This window comes from Poromitra crassiceps (assembly GCF_964638095.1).
Source record: "Poromitra crassiceps genome assembly, chromosome: 26".
NCBI classification, from domain to species: domain Eukaryota; kingdom Metazoa; phylum Chordata; class Actinopteri; order Beryciformes; family Melamphaidae; genus Poromitra; species Poromitra crassiceps.
Window position 1 is genome coordinate 3,410,276 of NC_139640.1, and position 19,868 is coordinate 3,430,143.

General features: G+C 42.7%; 1 protein-coding gene across 1 annotated transcript in view; it reads right to left on the minus strand.

Annotated features, from left to right (window-relative positions):
- ascc3 (activating signal cointegrator 1 complex subunit 3) overlaps positions 1-19,868 on the minus strand; it is a gene marked incomplete at its 5' end in the record, with an annotated part of 152,707 nt that overhangs the window by 75,195 nt on the left and 57,644 nt on the right. The window contains 5 exons of the mRNA XM_083661237.1: positions 78-303; positions 6,545-6,721; positions 7,805-7,891; positions 8,873-9,037; positions 13,034-13,153. Coding sequence (XP_083517363.1) covers positions 78-303; positions 6,545-6,721; positions 7,805-7,891; positions 8,873-9,037; positions 13,034-13,153 — 775 coding nt within the window. The remainder of the gene's footprint in view (positions 1-77; positions 304-6,544; positions 6,722-7,804; positions 7,892-8,872; positions 9,038-13,033; positions 13,154-19,868) is intronic.

Consider the following 19,868-nt stretch of genomic DNA (forward strand, 5'->3'; position numbering starts at 1 on the left):
CGTATCGTGACTCAAGTATCGTTTTAGTATCGTATCGTGGGCATCTGGTGATTCCCACCCCTACTAGTTGTCCTCACCGATCTCATCCTTCCTCATTTCCTTGAGTTTGTCCACCGTGAGCTTCCTCTCCTCCAGGCGTCTCAGGACCGTGTGGGGGAGGGTGTGGAACTGGTGCAGGGGGTGGGCGAAGCCCCACAGACGCTTGTCGATCACCTTGCACAGGGTGAGCAGGCGGTAGGTCATGGCTGGCCAGCGCTTCCTCAGGGCGATCTCAAACAAGGCCCGGACGATCCGAGCGGCATTCTGCAAAAAGCCATGAAGACAGAGAGTTAGGAGAGGGAGAGAGGGATTGAGTAGTATCTACATATCTAGTATTTATATATATATATATATATATATATATATTTATACAACAGGTAGTTCCGGCCGAGCAATTTGATTGGACAAGAGGGATCTTACGAGTGCCTATATTTCACGATAATGCACTGGCGCTTCACTGTGTGTAGAGTAGGCTATATCACTCCGCTTCACAGCTGCTCTAATCAACACGCTTCACAGCTGCTCTAATCAACAAAACAAACACCAGTCACGTTACATACGTCATTCAAAGCGTAACCGAGAGCGCAAAGATGGATTTTTTTACTAACATAACTTTTGATTTAAACTATGAATGCTCGTCAGAAGAGGACGAAGGGGAGCAACATTCTTCTACGGAAACCTCCAGGTTTGCTCATATTTCACCTGCAGGACTTGACAATTTGGAGAAAAACAAAAACGAAGCAAACACTGTGAAGCAAACAGTCTGGGCTGTGAACTGCTTTCAAACTTGGCTACGTTCAAAAACTATGACCATCAACTTCCAGTCAATTGAGAAGACAGAGCTGAACACTGTTTTGAGGGAGTTTTATGGATCCGTACGGACGAACAAAGGAGAGCTATATGGGATAAGCGGTTACCTTGGGCTTCGCGCTGGTTTAAATCGCCATATCAACGAGCCGCCTCTCAGCCGTTCATGGAATTTAATGCAGGATGCTGAATTCCTTCCAGCTAATAACGTTTTCAAAGGCGTTGTGAAACAGATCAGACGAGCCGGGAAAGATACAACAACACATCACCCGGCAATTTCAACTGAAGACCAGCTCATCTTAAAGCAATCTGCTGCTTTACGCCCAGACAATCCAAAGGGTTTACAGAACAAGGTCTGGTATGACATTCAGTTGCATTTTGGACGCAGGGGCAAAGAGGGGAATCGGGCTCTCAAACCTGATTCATTCACCCTAAAATACGACGAGAATGGAGCAAAGTTTTTCACAATGACTTTCAATGAAGAAACAAAAAATCACAAAGACCCTTTGGAGAGAGACAGAGAAAATAGGAGGGGTGCCATGTTTGAGGAGCCAGGAAACCCCCTCTGTCCAATTGTTTCTCTTGAAAAGTACTTGAGCAAACTTCCACCTGACGCAAAAGCCCTCTATCTGCAGCCCAGGAGGAATGCAGCTGTCACAGATAGCGTCTGGTACACCGCAACTCCGCTTGGAGTAAACCAGTTGGCACAGATGTTACCCAGGATGTGTAAAGAAGCGGGGACACGAGCCTCTTACACCAACCACTGCCTCCGGGCCACCGCCATACAGAAGCTGTCTGATGCAGGACTGGAAGCCAGGGAGATCATGGCAGTGAGTGGGCACAGGTAAGATGATTAACGCCTATAAATACAAATTCGAGGACGGGATGACAACGAGGATGGTGATTAGTGATACTTCGCCACACTTTTTTGTCTTGCAGGTCTGAAAGCTCGTTAAAAAGTTATTGGCGACCATCCACGGAGAGCAGGAAAAGATGGAGCAACATACTGTCAGATCAAACAAGCTCATCCTCGGTATCCGACATGCCTCCTGCAAAGCGACAGTCAACCATGCCGTCACCAGACTCTGTTCTCTTCACTGGCTGTACAATAAATGGAAACGTGCAAATCAATGTGTATGACAAAAAGTAGACAGCCTGCAGTTAATTAGGCTGATTAGGCTACATTTTCTGCAAAGGGAAAGCTGGGGGGACTATTTTTGTTGGCGGAGGAATAAATACAAAAATCATCTATTTTCTCAGCTTTTTGTCATTTTTTTAATCAGCTTTGTTTAATAATAGAACTGTTGTATAAAAGCAATATCACACTCGAGGTCGTGCATTGTTGGCTAATATAGGCACTGCTGTGATTATCTACGGCACTCGGCCTGCGGCCTCGTGCCTGCGACCGAATCACAGCAGTGCCTATATTAGCCAACAATGCACTCCCTCTCGTGTGATATTGCTTAAATATATATATATATATATATATATATATATATGACCTATAATATGACCTATGCGCCAAATATTAAAACTTTAAAACAGTTTGGGGTTTTTTAGCTTGAAAACAGCTTTTTGGCAAGTCTAAATGACTGCGGTAGGCGTACTCTACTTCCGTGGTTAAAACCAGAAAGGCGATTACGAAATTACGTCATGCAGTAAGCGTCCTTGTATGGGCAAAGAATAAGGTGATCACACTGCCACCTAGCGACCTGGCATGTACATTACGGTGTTTTAAAAATTCAACAGCGCTCATGTAAACAGGGGGAAGGTGTGAAGGAAAAGGTGTGAAGGAAACGCTATTGTGTCGTTTCTTCCAGAAACTGTCCTCGTGTAAAGGGCCCCTTAGCCTAGGTGTCTCTTAAAGGGTTTTGATGCTGTAGATATGTAGGTGAGCCTTGGTGTCTCTGCTCTACTGGGCTGTAATAACGTTTTTTCTCTCAGGGTCAGTCCCGCTGTTTTGCGGTCAAAAACTGCAGAACTGCTCAATCCTACAGTTGCTAAAGCCATTGCCACAATGTGTGGTTGCATAAGCAGTTGCGCGTGCATGCATGACTATACAGTATGTGCATACACACGGCTGTATGCCAGAGTGAATGTGTACATGAGTGTGAGTGAGGTTTGTGTAGGAGGTTTAGTTTAGTTTAGTGTCCTCTAGACTAGAGAGAGAGTGGCATCAGCGGAGGACCAAAATGCGAGACTCATTAGCCAATGAACAGCCAGGAATGGGTCTCGCGCTACGTTTGCATGCTGAAATAAAGCTGATAATGTACAATTTGATTTAAGGGGGAAAAAACCCTTTCAGAGTACAACACAAACTGTCTATTTTGCTGCAACTCGACAGTGCTGCTTAATCCAGGACCTAATTCCTGGAACTCTTGAGAATAAAAAACTGGTCCATTGGAGTGAATGGAGATGTCGGAACTCTTCTATTATATGGCTCTGGTTTAGTTTATTAGGATCCCGATTATCTGCAGTACATGCCACAGCTATTCTTACTTGGGTCCGACACATACAATTATAGAGTACATAACACAAAATATACACATACAACATAATACCGACATAGCAGGGTGAACTAATACACTGCAGTGCAGTCATTCAAATTGTGTAAATTATATAAATGTCCTTTCAGTCGTCATTGCTCATCACAATCATACATTTTTCATGTCACGCTTTCATATCATCCTGCGGCCGGCAGTGTGGAGTCTGGATTTCACATCAGATACACATCGCCCGCTACGGCGGCCATCCCAGACTCCCTGGCCCGCACATCTCAAATCAGCCGAATTAGGAGCAAAGAGGGAATCTGCCTGAACTATTCCAACTATTCGGCCACATGGAAGCGCTTATTTGCGGGGAAATCTTGGAGAGATGGCTTCACCAGAAGATGAGAAGAGTTCAGGGAAGAGTAGGGGAGGGGGATCAAGAATCCGGTCCAATTTTAAAATATGTACCCGGGGAACATATTCATTTCCAGATTTGTAAAATCATCTGACAAAGCCGTGATGCCTGCTTGCCAATGAAATATGGCCGTTCACCAGAGACTCTTAATACACCCAAACAATGAAAGCGCTTACGGGACAGGAAACATATCAATTGTTTGTTCCGATATGATTATTTAGGATGAACCCCTGATTGTACATAATGCTGGAGACTTTCTGTTGTACACATCTGAACGTCTCCAAGACAAAGGAGATCATTGTAGACTACAGAAGGGGGGGGGGGGGGGCGCACCCCCCCCAATCACCATCAACGGCACAGTGGTGGAAAGGGTGGACAGCTTCAAGTACCTGGGAGTCAACATCCACCAGGACCTGACTTGGGCCGGTCACACCGCCACTGTTGTCAAAAAGGCCCAACAGCGACTACACGGACTCAGGCGCCTGAAGAAATTCGGGCTAAGGCCAAAAATCCTCAGGGACTTCTACAGAGGCACCATTGAAAGCCTGCTGACTGGCTGCTTCACCACCTGGTACGGGAACTGTACCACCATGGACCGCAGGGCGCTAAGAAGGGTGAGGCGTGCGGCCCAGCACGTAACAGGATGTGAGCTGCCAGAACTGCAAGATCTGTACAACCAGCGGTGCCTCAGGAGGTCCCTGAAGATCATCAAAGACACAAACCACCCCCACAACAGTCTGTTCTCCCTGTTACCCTCAGGGAGGAGATACAGGGTCCCAAGAGCACGCACAAATCGCTTGAGGGACAGTTTCTTCTTGCAGGCCACGAGACTCCTTAACATATACAAATAGTGTAGTAGCCGTACTGTACCGCACTGTAGATGCTACCATTATGTATGACTAATGTTCAATAGTATGTTTAATTAGGTATATGCTATTTGCACCTAACAGAATGTTATTATGTTTAATTATGTTTACAGTATGTTCATGCCATTTGCACTATGGGCAGTGAATACGCCCGTGTCTGTGGCGTGTCTACTGCTTTATTGCTCGTTGCCTCTTGTTTTTTTTTTTTTTTTTTTTGCACTATGTTGTAAACGGAGTCCACAGCACAAGAATTTCACAAGTGATACTTGTACTACGGAGTGACAATAAACAATCTTGAGACATCATTTTTCTATTTTCTCCCATCGGATTCCTGCTTTCTAAGCAGCTCCGCCTCCATTCTCAAGATACCAACGAAGCTCGAGAGAACGTTTGACTATTGGATGCTTATAAAGGGTAGCCAACAGAAGGAGTGTGTGGACGTTTGTTAAGAGTGTTTACATGACTTTAAATGTCCTGATATGCCTGTAAGAAAAGCCCCCCTCCAGCCAGTGTTCGGCCTGTGTAAATCCTGGGTGTACTACAGTGGAAACGCAAAGCTGTGCACACCGTAATAAACTACGTCACCAGTCATTTTGGTCCAAACGACACAGCTACACATGAAATATCTTAAAAATGACAAAACTGAACGGAGGGGGGGGGGGGGGGGGGGGGCTTTAAAGGTTTTTGAAGGATTTATATAGGGGTGGGGGAAAAAATCGATACACCACAGTATCGCGATATTTTGCCTGACGATATTGTATCGATATTGCAAAAAAAAAAAAAAAAAAAAAAAAAAAAAAAAAAAAATTGCAGGCCATGCCAGGCCACCGGGCTACTATAAACTTTAGTTCCAAGGCCAGCAGTAAAGAAACGGTAGCATATTTTCATTTTGTTTTAACAGTAACAGTTTTGTCATAACAGTAATTTACAAATTCCCCAGTTACTGAATGGGCTGCACAAGATGTTTTGTGTAAGTGAAGTGAAGTTGCAAAAACTACCTAAGTACAGTAGTCCACACACACATCCAGTTAAGGTGGACTGTAAGTAGACTGTAACAAACAGTTCAGTTTGTCAGGTGCATGCAACTATGACATGACTTTATGAAAGTTGTTGGTCTGTCTACTTGACAATGTTGCTGCAATAAAATGGTTGAAGTCAGATGTACAGACTGAAAAATTGTTCTTATATAAACCAGATGTTGACAAAGTTTTCCTTTGGGGACATCATTTGCAGTTGAAAAAGTAAGAAATCGCAATATATCGAAATATCGCAATAATCAATATATCGCAATATCGATATATCGCAATATCGAAAATATCGCAGTATCGCAATACTATCGTATCATGACTCAAGTATCGTTTCAGTATCGTATCGTGGGCATCTGGTGATTCCCACCCCTAGATTTATATAACTACTGTACATGTTCTCGTGGGGGAAACGACCCGTAGTGCTGATGTCTGGAGCGGAGAAAGGAAAGGCCAGTTTGAAGGTGCCGTGCTTCGTCTCGTGGTGCTGCTGGCTAATATTACTAGAATCTTTCTAGCGTCCCTCACCGGCTCGCCCGCTGAACTGGCGGTGCTCATTTGAGACACAAACACACAAACACAAAGTTCCTTGTTTCATCACCTTTTGTAAACCACAGACCTTATTTCGAGCGTTTAAACAAAATCCCTATAGAAAAATCCCATTGACTTTTACATGTAAGAGGCCGAAGTGCTAAGCTTCCAGGTCGTCCGGAGTCATTCCTGCTGTACTCTATTGGCAAATTGAGATAATGGGATGGGTCTAACCTACTATAGGTGTGTGTGTGTGTGTGTGTGTGTGTGTGTGTGTGTGTTGCACATCGTGCTGACCTGAGCTCTGTGTGTGTGTGTGTGTGTGTGTGTGTGTGTGTGTGTGTGTGTGTGTCTGTATGTGTGTGTGCTGACCTGAGCGACGTAGGACAGGTCTGATATGAGGGAGAAGTTGTCCACCTCCCCTCGACTGACGTAGGTCTGCAGCAGGATGTTGATCTTGCCATAGCCGTTCTCCACGCCGCCAGCAGCGGGCAGCTCGCAGTAGTTACTCAGCAGTTGCTCCAACTCCTCTATCTCCTCGTCACGGACCTGCCCACACACACACACACACACACACACACACCGCCCAAACCAATACATTTAACTCTTCCCCCTCCTCGTCACCAGTGTTGGGCAAGTTACTTTCAAAATGTAATACTACATATTACTAGTTACTTTTGTTTAAAAGCAATAAGTTACTTTACAATATTACTTTCTGTGTAGAGTAACTCGTTACTTATTACACTACTTTTGCATTACTTTCACCAAAACAACAGCAGCAGCAGAATGACATTGCCGCCCCCGAACCATCCCGAAAAATAATTTCAACCACCTTGAAGTCAGTGTAAACAATCCAAAATTCTAAATGTTATTATTTTCCTTTGTTATTGTCATCTATAGTGGTTATTTGCATAAAAACAGTTTGATTAGGAAATTATTGCATCTTTTTTAGTGCTTTGATTTAATAAAATGTAACTCAATTTGTAACTTGAGTTACTTGACAAAGTAACTGGTATAATATTACTGAAATCCTATAAGTAATACATTATATTACTGAGTTACTGCTAAAAGTAATATATTACATGTAATATGTTACTTTTGTAATGAGTTACCCCCAACACTGCTCGTCACAGACCTGCCCACACACACACACACCACCAACACATTTTTTAAACACACATGGGCTGTTTAGAAAAGTCTGACGGTGATTTTATGCTTGTTTTGGATCTCCAAACAACCTGCCCTTTTTTTTCACTCTGTTTAGTGGTCTTATAAACTTTAATGGACGTTCAACTGAAATGGAGGTGTGTAGATTAAATTCTTCATTTTGGCTGAACCAGTCCTTTAAAGTACTGGTTCAGCCAAAATGAAGAATTTAAAGGGATAGTTCACATGAGTCTAGTCCTATTTGCTACTTAGCAATGATGATGTTGATTGGTAGAGCTACTATGAGGAACAGCATGGACTGTGCTGAGACATAACTCAATAACAATCAACATCATCATTGGTAAGTAGCAAATAGGACTAGACTTTAAAAAAAAATTAACTATCGCTTTAAAGTTGAAAGGACTGGTTCAGCCAAAATGAAGAATTGAATCTGTCGAGTCTAGATTAAAGCGGTGACGGCCTCACCTTGACCTGCTCAAACTCCTCGGCCTTGGAGACGATGCTGAGGATGTCGGCCTCCGTTCTCTGGGAGTTAAACATCTCGTTGAAGGTCTTCACACAGACATGGAGGACAGAGAGGAGAGGAGATCAGGAGAACATAGCATGTTCAGATGTTGACAGAAGTTTCACAGTGGATGTCACAGTCTTGACCCCCCCCCCCTCCATTAAAAATCAGATATGAGCCATAGTTGTCCACCTACAGTACGGAGGTGCGTCCCTGAATGCAGATAGTCAATAATGTTTGTATAATGTTTTTATAATAATAATAATAATAATAATGATAATAATTATAATAATTATTATTATTATATCGATATTTTCCAAATCTTTTGGCTGATTGCCAATGCCGATACAGATATTATGCACACATTTTCCCATGATCTCTGCAGTCATGGGCACCTAGTTATAGTTAAAAGTGGTGGAGCAAGATTATAGTGACAGGCAAGGAGAGGTATTGCATTACCTGCAATATATAGAGCCTTCAATTATCAGGAATACAGCTGCTCAGCCCACCATACAACAGCTTTTAGCTATGTTTAATTCAGTGGTTCTCAAACTTTTTCACATCAAGGACATCTTAACTGACACTAATTTGACCCAGATTTTGTCCCAGTATCCCCCATCTCATAAGATTTCTGCTTTTAGATGTTTTATTTCAGAAAGTGTATGAAAGCCATGACCAAAATAGTCATACATTCTGTATGGATGGATGGAATTATAGTGAGAATAAATTAAGTCCCTTTTTGCTTGGGACCTCCTGGAACTCCCTCAAGGAGCCCAGGGGGTCCCCGGACCCCACTTTGAGAACCACTGGTTTATTTCAAGGGAAATTACGCTGGTGTGTGGAAATGAACGGAGCTTTTCCTCCGTGATGGGCGTGGCCTATCTCATGCAGTGTCTCTATGGTGTCCTATGGTTACTAAACAAATGAAAACAAATAATAAACAAATAAAGAAAACGATGGCGACCTCTATAGTGCTGTATGCTTACCTCTGTAGTGTTGTATGGTTAACTCTAGTGTTGTGTGGTTACCTCTATAGTGTTGTATCTGATGTAGAAGTGGCTGGCGGTGCGGCCCAGGTCGGTGGAGGCCAGGTATCCGGTGCGCTCCTCGAAGCGGATCATCCGGGCCTTGTCCAGCTTCCTGGCCGACGCCTCCACCAGCTCCTTTCTGTACATCAGCAGAGCCGGGTCGAACTGCACGCACGCACGCACGCACGCACGCACGCACGCACACACACACACACACACACACACACACACACACACACACACACACACACACACACACACACACACACACACACACTAAGGTTGTCACGATACTATCAATAACATATTATTAATGATAACACACATAACATATTTTTACAAAAAAAATTAAATGGATACAATACTCATTTGCAACAGTATCAATACCAGCAGTGCTTTCTCTTAATGAAAACATACTACTGATTTTCCCCTCCCTATCATTGGTGGGTATATGTTGCTTCAACAAGCTAAAAGTGTTCTGATAGGCTGATGACTAGATTCTGGCTGGTGACTAGAGCAGGGGAAATCTGCTGTGTTCTGATAGGCTGGTGACTAGAGCAGGGGTAATCTGCTGTGTTCTGATAGGCTGGTGACTAGAGCAGGGTGCAGCCTGCACCCTGACGAAGGCACTTTCGCCGAAACATGTTGGTGTAATTTATTAAACACAGCAGAGGAGATTTTGGAATGTGCGACTTCCTTTCTTTATGTTACTTTGAATTTTCGTTAGTCTGCACCACTTCAAACTTTTTGGGTGTGCTATGGGTTGAGGCCACGTCTCGTCATAGACGCTGGGTTAGCTGGCTCAGTCTTGCTGGGGGCGGGGTCAGGGTGGGGTAAATTCCCCCGTTCTATCCATTCAGCAAAGTTAGAATTTAGCTGATAGCCCAGCCCAGACAGACGCGATCGGGGATTTAACCACCGCAGTAAACGCACATCTGAGCAGACGTCTTGTGTTCTGCTCTAGAACCCCCAAACCTGTAGTTTAGAGCCGCAGCATCGTCTTTTGGTGAGGCAGCCCATGAGATATATCGGCGGTTTTACCCCACTCGCGCGCCAGCCGTTTAACATTTTGTGGGCGTTCCCAGACATGCGGACTGTCTCTATATTTTGAAGCAGTTGCTCCAATAGCAAAACTTGGAAAAGTTGCTGAATGGGGCTTTAACTAACCTGAACTGACAACAGCTGTCACCAGCGTTGGCAAAGCTTTGGTTAATAGCTTTGGTTAGCTTTAGCAGCTTTAGCTTATAAATCTATAAGATAGTTTCCTTTGGTCCAAGTTATTTTTCTTGTGTAACAGGGAAATCCCGGAATGGAGTATTTTTGTTGAGTGAACTGAACTGCATTGAACTGGTAACATGGAAATCCCGAAGTGGAATATTTTTGTTCTTTTATAAACTGAACTGAGGGAAGTGGACTGAACTATAAAGAACATTCTTCTAGCCACTTAGTTCATCACAGTCTTGTGCTCCAATTATCTGACAAAAATCATGTTGGTGGTTTCCTTTAGCCTACACAATATAAAATATCGATGTAGGAAAAAAAGAAAATGTGTTGCACTTTCAATTTGATGCATGAAATGTAGGCCTATATGTCGAATGGAAACTGTTCTATAATAGACTGCTATAGCTGCTTAGAAAAAAATCGGTGATCGGTCGGGCAGATATTTCTCATGGGTGACCGGTGGCAAAAAACGAGATCGGAGCACCCCTAGTTCCCTCGGATCATTACCTCCATACGCCGAGCGTCTGTCCGTCCATCTGCGACGATATACTTATCCGCCTGAGAGCATTCTGGAGCCAGGTAACATCAGCTGAGATGGCCGGCCGGCTGTGCGCTCTCATAGTTCTCGAAAATTATATTTCCAAATAGGTGTTATTTTGAAAAACAGATTGCATATTGGGGGTCAACTAGTTTGACGTTTGACTACTGACACTATTAAAAACTTCATGAAGTGCCATATTAACCATAGATACAGCCCAAACTAAACAGAAACAGTTGCCTTTGGGGAGAAAATGGCAGAGCAGAGTTTTCTTTTCTCCCGTCAATGCCGAAATGCATTCTGGGCAGTGTCGAATTATCGTACCAGAGGGTCAAAATGCTATTGGTTTTGGTGGTAAATTATCGTACAAATATGATAATTATCATACATCTGCGAATGCTGATTGTGGGTGTTTTTGGCATGCTGTAGCCTACACATTGACTGTATATTATTATTATTACAGTAAGTACAGTAACCAGAGTGACGTCAGAGGTGTTATCTACCCAGATGGCTTTTTTTAGCATGTACATCATAATGCCACCCTTTTCTCCATATGTCTGCCCTGGGAACATGTTTTAATTTTGTTTTTTGTTTTTTGTGGTATTTTCATAATAATTTTCCTAACTATAAATAAATAAAAAGGTTTTACCTACACCATGCTCTTTAAACCCTTGGCTTTTCATTTGGAATGGATATATTTGCCCTAATGATCATAAACATTTCGGAAAATCTGTTAGAATTTATTTTTTGGGGTTAAAGATACAATACAAAAAATAAATGTTAATGAACATTATGGCAAATATAATACTTCTTACTACTGAAAACCAAAGGGTTAAGCTCTCAAATGCTTTTTCTTTTATGTTTCTAGGTGCTACAGAGCCTGAGAAATCAAGGTCTTAGTGAACGCCGACCGCTCTGTCAACTTGTCCACAAAACCTCAGGTTTAGAGGGGTTGTTTTCAAACTCGCATTAGGTTTAGAGTGCCATTCTAGAGCAGACGCTTAGGTATCAATGGGTGAAGCCCTTTTTAAGACCTGTTCAATATATTTTAAGACCACAATGCCACTTAAGTCACATCACCGATATGGGGTGTAAATCACAAGTTTCATCACGGTACGATGATATACAGTATACTGTAGATTCTTTGGACAACGATACCATATTTGCTGATATCACAGTCTGCCACAATACGGTTTCCATCCCCCCCCCTATTCTCTCCCCAATAGACCAAATCACCGTGACGTCACCATGTAAACAAATTTACTTCCGGGTACCACTTGGGGAAGGCGGCAGGTTTAAATGTGCGTGTTGTCAAATAAATGCTGTCAAACCCTCTCGTTGTTTTCGGCCGACTACTTTCAATTTAAATGGTTAAACGGTTGGTAAACATGCTTGTCCGACGTATCTAGCCTTTCTTCTGTGTTTGTTTTATGTAGTGTTAGCTAGCTAATAACGTGTGTTTGTCTGTCAAACTCGCTGTTTTTTTACGTTACAGACAGAGTAACCTCGCGTCACCAGGCTCTTCTCGGCGAGAAAGAGCCTGGTACAGACAGAGCTACTGACGCCACGTCAATTTAATTTAGCTTCAAGTCTACTCTAGTCTGGTCCAACAGGTAAATTAGCTAGTCTGGTCTCCACTAACGTTAGTGAAAGTGTTGTTATGAATGATATTAAACAACAACACAACACGGACGAACCATTTTTGTCTTGTCTGTTTTTGTCTTCAACACGTCAGTTTGTGCCGTCCACCGCCATTATAATGTGTGGACCTCAGGGGTACCCGGAAGTAAATGTAAACATCCCGCTGATTTGGTCTATTGACCCTTTTCACAGCCACCATTTTGTGTCTAAAAGGCAGGAAGTTTCACAGGTGCACCAAAACCTTAATTAGGGTGTCCAACTTCCAGTCCATTTAGGTGTTCCAGTGCTGGGGCCCTAATTAGTGAGTTGGTTGCACCTGTGTTTCCCCTGCCTTTTAGACACAAAATGGCAGCTGTGAAAAGGGCTAATTGTACTTGGCCAATTTCCCCCCTGCACGGACATAGCACGTGGGAGGACCACGCTATTCCCACCAGTTCCCTTCCCTCCCAACAGGCGCCCCGACCGACCAGAGGAGGCGCTAGTGCAACCACAATATTATTTCAATTCAAATCAGGTGTCTGCGATCGATATGAGGCGATATCATATGCCCTTTTAACACAATCTGCAAAATAGCTACAAAATGTAATACCTCATAAAAAGGCAACTAAGACCTTTTAATACTTTTTAAGGGCCTTAATTTTCCATAAATTGATTTATCCACTTTAAATACTTTTCAAGACCCCATGGATACCCTGTCAAATAGAATCAATAGATGGGAAAGCCTGGTGTTATAAGAGTAAGAGAGAGTGTAGATGGTTAACCTGGCAGGCCTGGTGGTTGATGCCATACACCAGTGGGTTGGCCCTCATGCGGACGTAGAGGTAGGTGTAACTCAGCCACTTCACCGCCTCGTCCACGTTTGTGACGGTCCCCAGGGCCACCTGAGCAGCAGGGGAGAGGAGAGAGACTCATCAGACATGAGCAACGGCCACCGCTATCCTCTGCCGCCATCTGGTGGACAGTTCAGACATCTGCAGGCTGAACAGAAACAGTCTGGTCTGTTTTCTATCTGCTCCTTTAAAGATTTGCCTTTCCCAAACTGAGGTACACTGCCCATCAAGTTTGGGGGAACACAGCATTTATATTTATTTTTAACATTTTCCTAATTTTAGAATGATAGTAATCATCAAAACTATGAAATAACACAACTTGTTCTCAGTGACCAAAAAAGTGTCAAACAAACCAAAACTATCTTATATTTTAGATTCTTTAAAGTAGCCACCTTTGGAAAGAAATCAATACATAGGATCAACATAGGATCAATCAAAGAAGCACATTTCAAGCCATTGAAGAGAATGAAAAACATCGTAGCCGACAATAAATTCTTTCAACATGAGCTCACAGTTAGGAACAGTTCATAGAACCCCCAGACATTTCAAGGCAAAATGAAACAAGATCAATCTATTAATAATTCCTACAGTGACTGTCACGACAATCAAAACTTTACAAGGCCGTGCTGACCGACTCGTCCACCAGTGCCACTGGATTCTTCAGGCCTTCTCTGGCTCCTCTCCATCTCATTTGAGCATATTTAAGCCAGACGAACACTGGAAGCAAAATGTAGCCACAAATTGAGAAGCGACTGAGCAGAAGCCACAGCCAGACTTCTCCACACACAGTATGATGTGGGGCACAGCATGCCTTGTACAAGACTTTTAAACCCCCATCTCTGCATATTTAACCCCCCCACACACAGACACCCCCCACTCCCATACCCTCCCACTCCCCGCAAACAAAGGCACCCCCCCCACCCTACACACACATACACCCCCCCCCCCACACACACACACCCACACACACACACACCCATCCCCGCCACAAACACAGACACCCCCACACAAACACAGACACCCCCCACATCGATATCGGGTATCGATATCCATACCGATATCAAACAAAAGGCAGTGGGGAGTCGACTCACACTCTTCTTTGGTGACTTAGATTTGGACTCGATCACTGGGGAACAAGTTACTTTCAAAATGTAATATACTACATATTACTAGTTACTTTCATTTGAAAGTAATACGTTACTTTACAATATTACTTTCTGTGTAGAGTAACTCGTTACTTATTACACTACTTTTGCATTACTTTTACCAAAACAACAGCAGCAGCAGAATGACATCGCCGCACCGGGACCATCCCGAAAAATAATTTCAACCGCCTTGAAGTCAGTGTAAACAATCCACAATTCTAAATGTTATTCCTTTCCTTTGTTATTGTCACCTATAGTGGTTATTTGCATAAAAACACACAGTTTGATTAGGAAACGATTGTCTCTTTTTTAAATATGTGCTTTGATTTAATGAAATGTAACTCAATTTGTAACTTGAGTTACTTGACAAAGTAACTGGTATAATATTACTTAAATCCTATAAGTAATAAGTTATATTACTGAGTTACTGCTAAAAGTAATATATTACATGTAATATCTTACTTTTGTAATGAGTTACCCACAACACTGCTGGGGAATGGAGACTCAACATGGACTGGAGATATAGTGACATTACTACAACACTGGCCTGGAGATATAGTGACATTACTACAACACTGGCCTGGAGATATAGTGACATTACTACAACACTGGACTGGAGATATAGTGACATTACTACAACACTGGCCTGGAGATATAGTGACATTACTACAACACTGGACTGGAGATATAGTGACGTTACTACAACACTGGCCTGGAGATATAGTGACATTACTACAACACTGGACTGGAGATATAGTGACGTTACTACAACACTGGCCTGGAGATATAGTGACATTACTACAACACTGGACTGGAGATATAGTGACATTACTACAACACTGGACTGGAGATCTAGTGACATTACTACAACACTGGCCTGGAGATATAGTGACATTACTACAACACTGGACTGGAGATCTAGTGACATTACTACAACACTGGCCTGAAGATATAGTGACATTACTACAACACTGGACTGGAGATATAGTGACATTACTACAACACTGGCCTGGAGATATAGTGACATTACTACAACACTGGACTGGAGATATAGTGACGTTACTACAACACTGGCCTGGAGATATAGTGACGTTACTACAACACTGGCCTGGAGATATAGTGACGTTACTACAACACTGGCCTGGAGATATAGTGACGTTACTACAACACTGGCCTGGAGATATAGTGACATTACTACAACACTGGCCTGGAGATATAGTGACATTACTACAACACTGGCCTGGAGATATAGTGACATTACTACAACACTGGCCTGGAGATATAGTGACATTACTACAACACTGGCCTGGAGATACAGTGACATTACTACAACACTGGACTGGAGATATAGTGACATTACTACAACACTGGCCTGGAGATATAGTGACGTTACTACAACACTGGCCTGGAGATATAGTGACGTTACTACAACACTGGCCTGGAGATATAGTGACGTTACTACAACACTGGCCTGGAGATATAGTGACATTACTACAACACTGGCCTGGAGATATAGTGACATTACTACAACACTGGCCTGGAGATATAGTGACATTACTACAACACTGGCCTGGAGATATAGTGACATTACTACAACACTGGCCTGGAGATATAGTGACATTACTACAACACTGGCCTGGAGATATAGTGACATTACTACAACACTGGCCTGGAGATATAGTGACGTTACTACAACACTGGCCTGGAGATATAGTGACATTACTACAACACTGGCCTGGAGATATAGTGACATTACTACAACACTGGCCTGGAGATATAGTGACGTTACTACAACACTGGCCTGGAGATATAGTGACATTACTACAACACTGGACTGGAGATATAGTGACATTACTACAACACTGGACTGGAGATATAGTGACATTACTACAACACTGGCCTGGAGATATAGTGACATTACTACAACACTGGCCTGGAGATATAGTGACATTACTACAACACTGGCCTGGAGATATAGTGACATTACTACAACACTGGCCTGGAGATATAGTGACATTACTACAACACTGGCCTGGAGATATAGTAACATTACTACAACACTGGCCTGGAGATATAGTGACATTACTACAACACTGGCCTGGAGATATAGTGACATTACTACAACACTGGACTGGAGATATAGTGACATTACTACAACACTGGCCTGGAGATATAGTGACATTACTACAACACTGGCCTGGAGATACAGTGACATTACTACAACACTGGCCTGGAGATATAGTGACATTACTACAACACTGGCCTGGAGATCTAGTGACATTACTACAACACTGGCCTGGAGATATAGTGACATTACTACAACACTGGCCTGGAGATATAGTGACATTACTACAACACTGGCCTGGAGATATAGTGACATTACTACAACACTGGACTGGAGATATAGTGACATTACTACAACACTGGACTGGAGATATAGTGACATTACTACAACACTGGACTGGAGATATAGTGACATTACTACAACACTGGCCTGGAGATATAGTGACATTACTACAACACTGGCCTGGAGATATAGTGACATTACTACAACACTGGACTGGAGATATAGTGACATTACTACAACACTGGACTGGAGATATAGTGACATTACTACAACACTGGCCTGGAGATATAGTGACATTACTACAACACTGGCCTGGAGATACAGTGACATTACTACAACACTGGCCTGGAGATCTAGTGACATTACTACAACACTGGCCTGGAGATCTAGTGACATTACTACAACACTGGACTGGAGATATAGTGACATTACTACAACACTGGCCTGGAGATATAGTGACATTACTACAACACTGGCCTGGAGATATAGTGACATTACTACAACACTGGCCTGGAGATATAGTGACATTACTACAACACTGGACTGGAGATATAGTGACATTACTACAACACTGGCCTGGAGATATAGTGACATTACTACAACACTGGCCTGGAGATACAGTGACATTACTACAACACTGGCCTGGAGATCTAGTGACATTACTACAACACTGACCTGGAGATATAGTGACATTACTACAACACTGGACTGGAGATATAGTGACATTACTACAACACTGGCCTGGAGATATAGTGACATTACTACAACACTGGCCTGGAGATATAGTGACATTACTACAACACTGGCCTGGAGATCTAGTGACATTACTACAACACTGACCTGGAGATATAGTGACATTACTACAACACTGGCCTGGAGATCTAGTGACATTACTACAACACTGACCTGGAGATATAGTGACATTACTACAACACTGGACTGGAGATATAGTGACGTTACTACAACACTGGACTGGAGATATAGTGACATTACTACAACACTGGACTGGAGATATAGTGACATTACTACAACACTGGCCTGGAGATATAGTGACATTACTACAACACTGGCCTGGAGATACAGTGACATTACTACAACACTGGCCTGGAGATCTAGTGACATTACTACAACACTGACCTGGAGATATAGTGACATTACTACAACACTGGCCTGGAGATCTAGTGACATTACTACAACACTGACCTGGAGATATAGTGACATTACTACAACACTGGACTGGAGATATAGTGACATTACTACAACACTGGCCTGGAGATACAGTGACATTACTACAACACTGGCCTGGAGATCTAGTGACATTACTACAACACTGACCTGGAGATATAGTGACATTACTACAACACTGGACTGGAGATATAGTGACATTACTACAACACTGGCCTGGAGATCTAGTGACATTACTACAACACTGGCCTGGAGATATAGTGACATTACTACAACACTGGACTGGAGATATAGTGACATTACTACAACACTGGCCTGGAGATATAGTGACATTACTACAACACTGGACTGGAGATATAGTGACATTACTACAACACTGGCCTGGAGATCTAGTGACATTACTACAACACTGGACTGGAGATATAGTGACATTACTACAACACTGGACTGGAGATATAGTGACATTACTACAACACTGGCCTGGAGATATAGTGAAGTTACTACAACACTGACCTGGAGATATAGTGACATTACTACAACACTGGCCTGGAGATCTAGTGACATTACTACAACACTGGACTGGAGATATAGTGACATTACTACAACACTGGACTGGAGATATAGTGACATTACTACAACACTGGCCTGGAGATCTAGTGACATTACTACAACACTGACCTGGAGATATAGTGACATTACTACAACACTGGACTGGAGATATAGTGACATTACTACAACACTGGCCTGGAGATATAGTGACATTACTACAACACTGGCCTGGAGATATAGTGACATTACTACAACACTGGACTGGAGATATAGTGACATTACTACAACACTGGACTGGAGATATAGTGACATTACTACAACACTGGCCTGGAGCTATAGTGACATTACTACAACACTGGACTGGAGATATAGTGACATTACTACAACACTGGACTGGAGATATAGTGACATTACTACAACACTGGCCTGGAGATATAGTGACATTACTACAACACTGGACTGGAGATATAGTGACATTACTACAACACTGGACTGGAGATATAGTGACATTACTACAACACTGGCCTGGAGATATAGTGACATTACTACAACACTGGACTGGAGATATAGTGACATTACTACAACACTGGACTGGAGATATAGTGACATTACTACAACACTGGCCTGGAGATATAGTGACATTACTACAACACTGGACTGGAGATATAGTGACATTACTACAACACTGGACTGGAGATATAGTGACATTACTACAACACTGGCCTGGAGATCTAGTGACATTACTACAACACTGGACTGGAGATACAGTGACATTACTACAACACTGGCCTGGAGATATAGTGACATTACTACAACACTGGCCTGGAGATATAGTGACATTACTACAACACTGGACTGGAGATACAGTGACATTACTACAACACTGGACTGGAGATATAGTGACATTACTACAACACTGGCCTGGAGATATAGTGACATTACTACAACACTGGACTGGAGATACAGTGACATTACTACAACACTGGACTGGAGATATAGTGACATTACTACAACACTGGCCTGGAGATATAGTGACATTACTACAACACTGGACTGGAGATACAGTGACATTACTACAACACTGGACTGGAGATATAGTGACATTACTACAACACTGGCCTGGAGATATAGTGACATTACTACAACACTGGACTGGAGATACAGTGACATTACTACAACACTGGACTGGAGATACAGTGACATTACTACAACACTGGACTGGAGATACAGTGACATTACTACAACACTGGACTGGAGATATAGTGACATTACTACAACACTGGACTGGAGATATAGTGACATTACTACAACACTGGCCTGGAGATATAGTGACATTACTACAACACTGGCCTGGAGATATAGTGACATTACTACAACACTGGCCTGGAGATATAGTGACATTACTACAACACTGGCCTGGAGATATAGTGACATTACTACAACACTGGACTGGAGATATAGTGACATTACTACAACACTGGCCTGGAGATACAGTGACATTACTACAACACTGGCCTGGAGATATAGTGACATTACTACA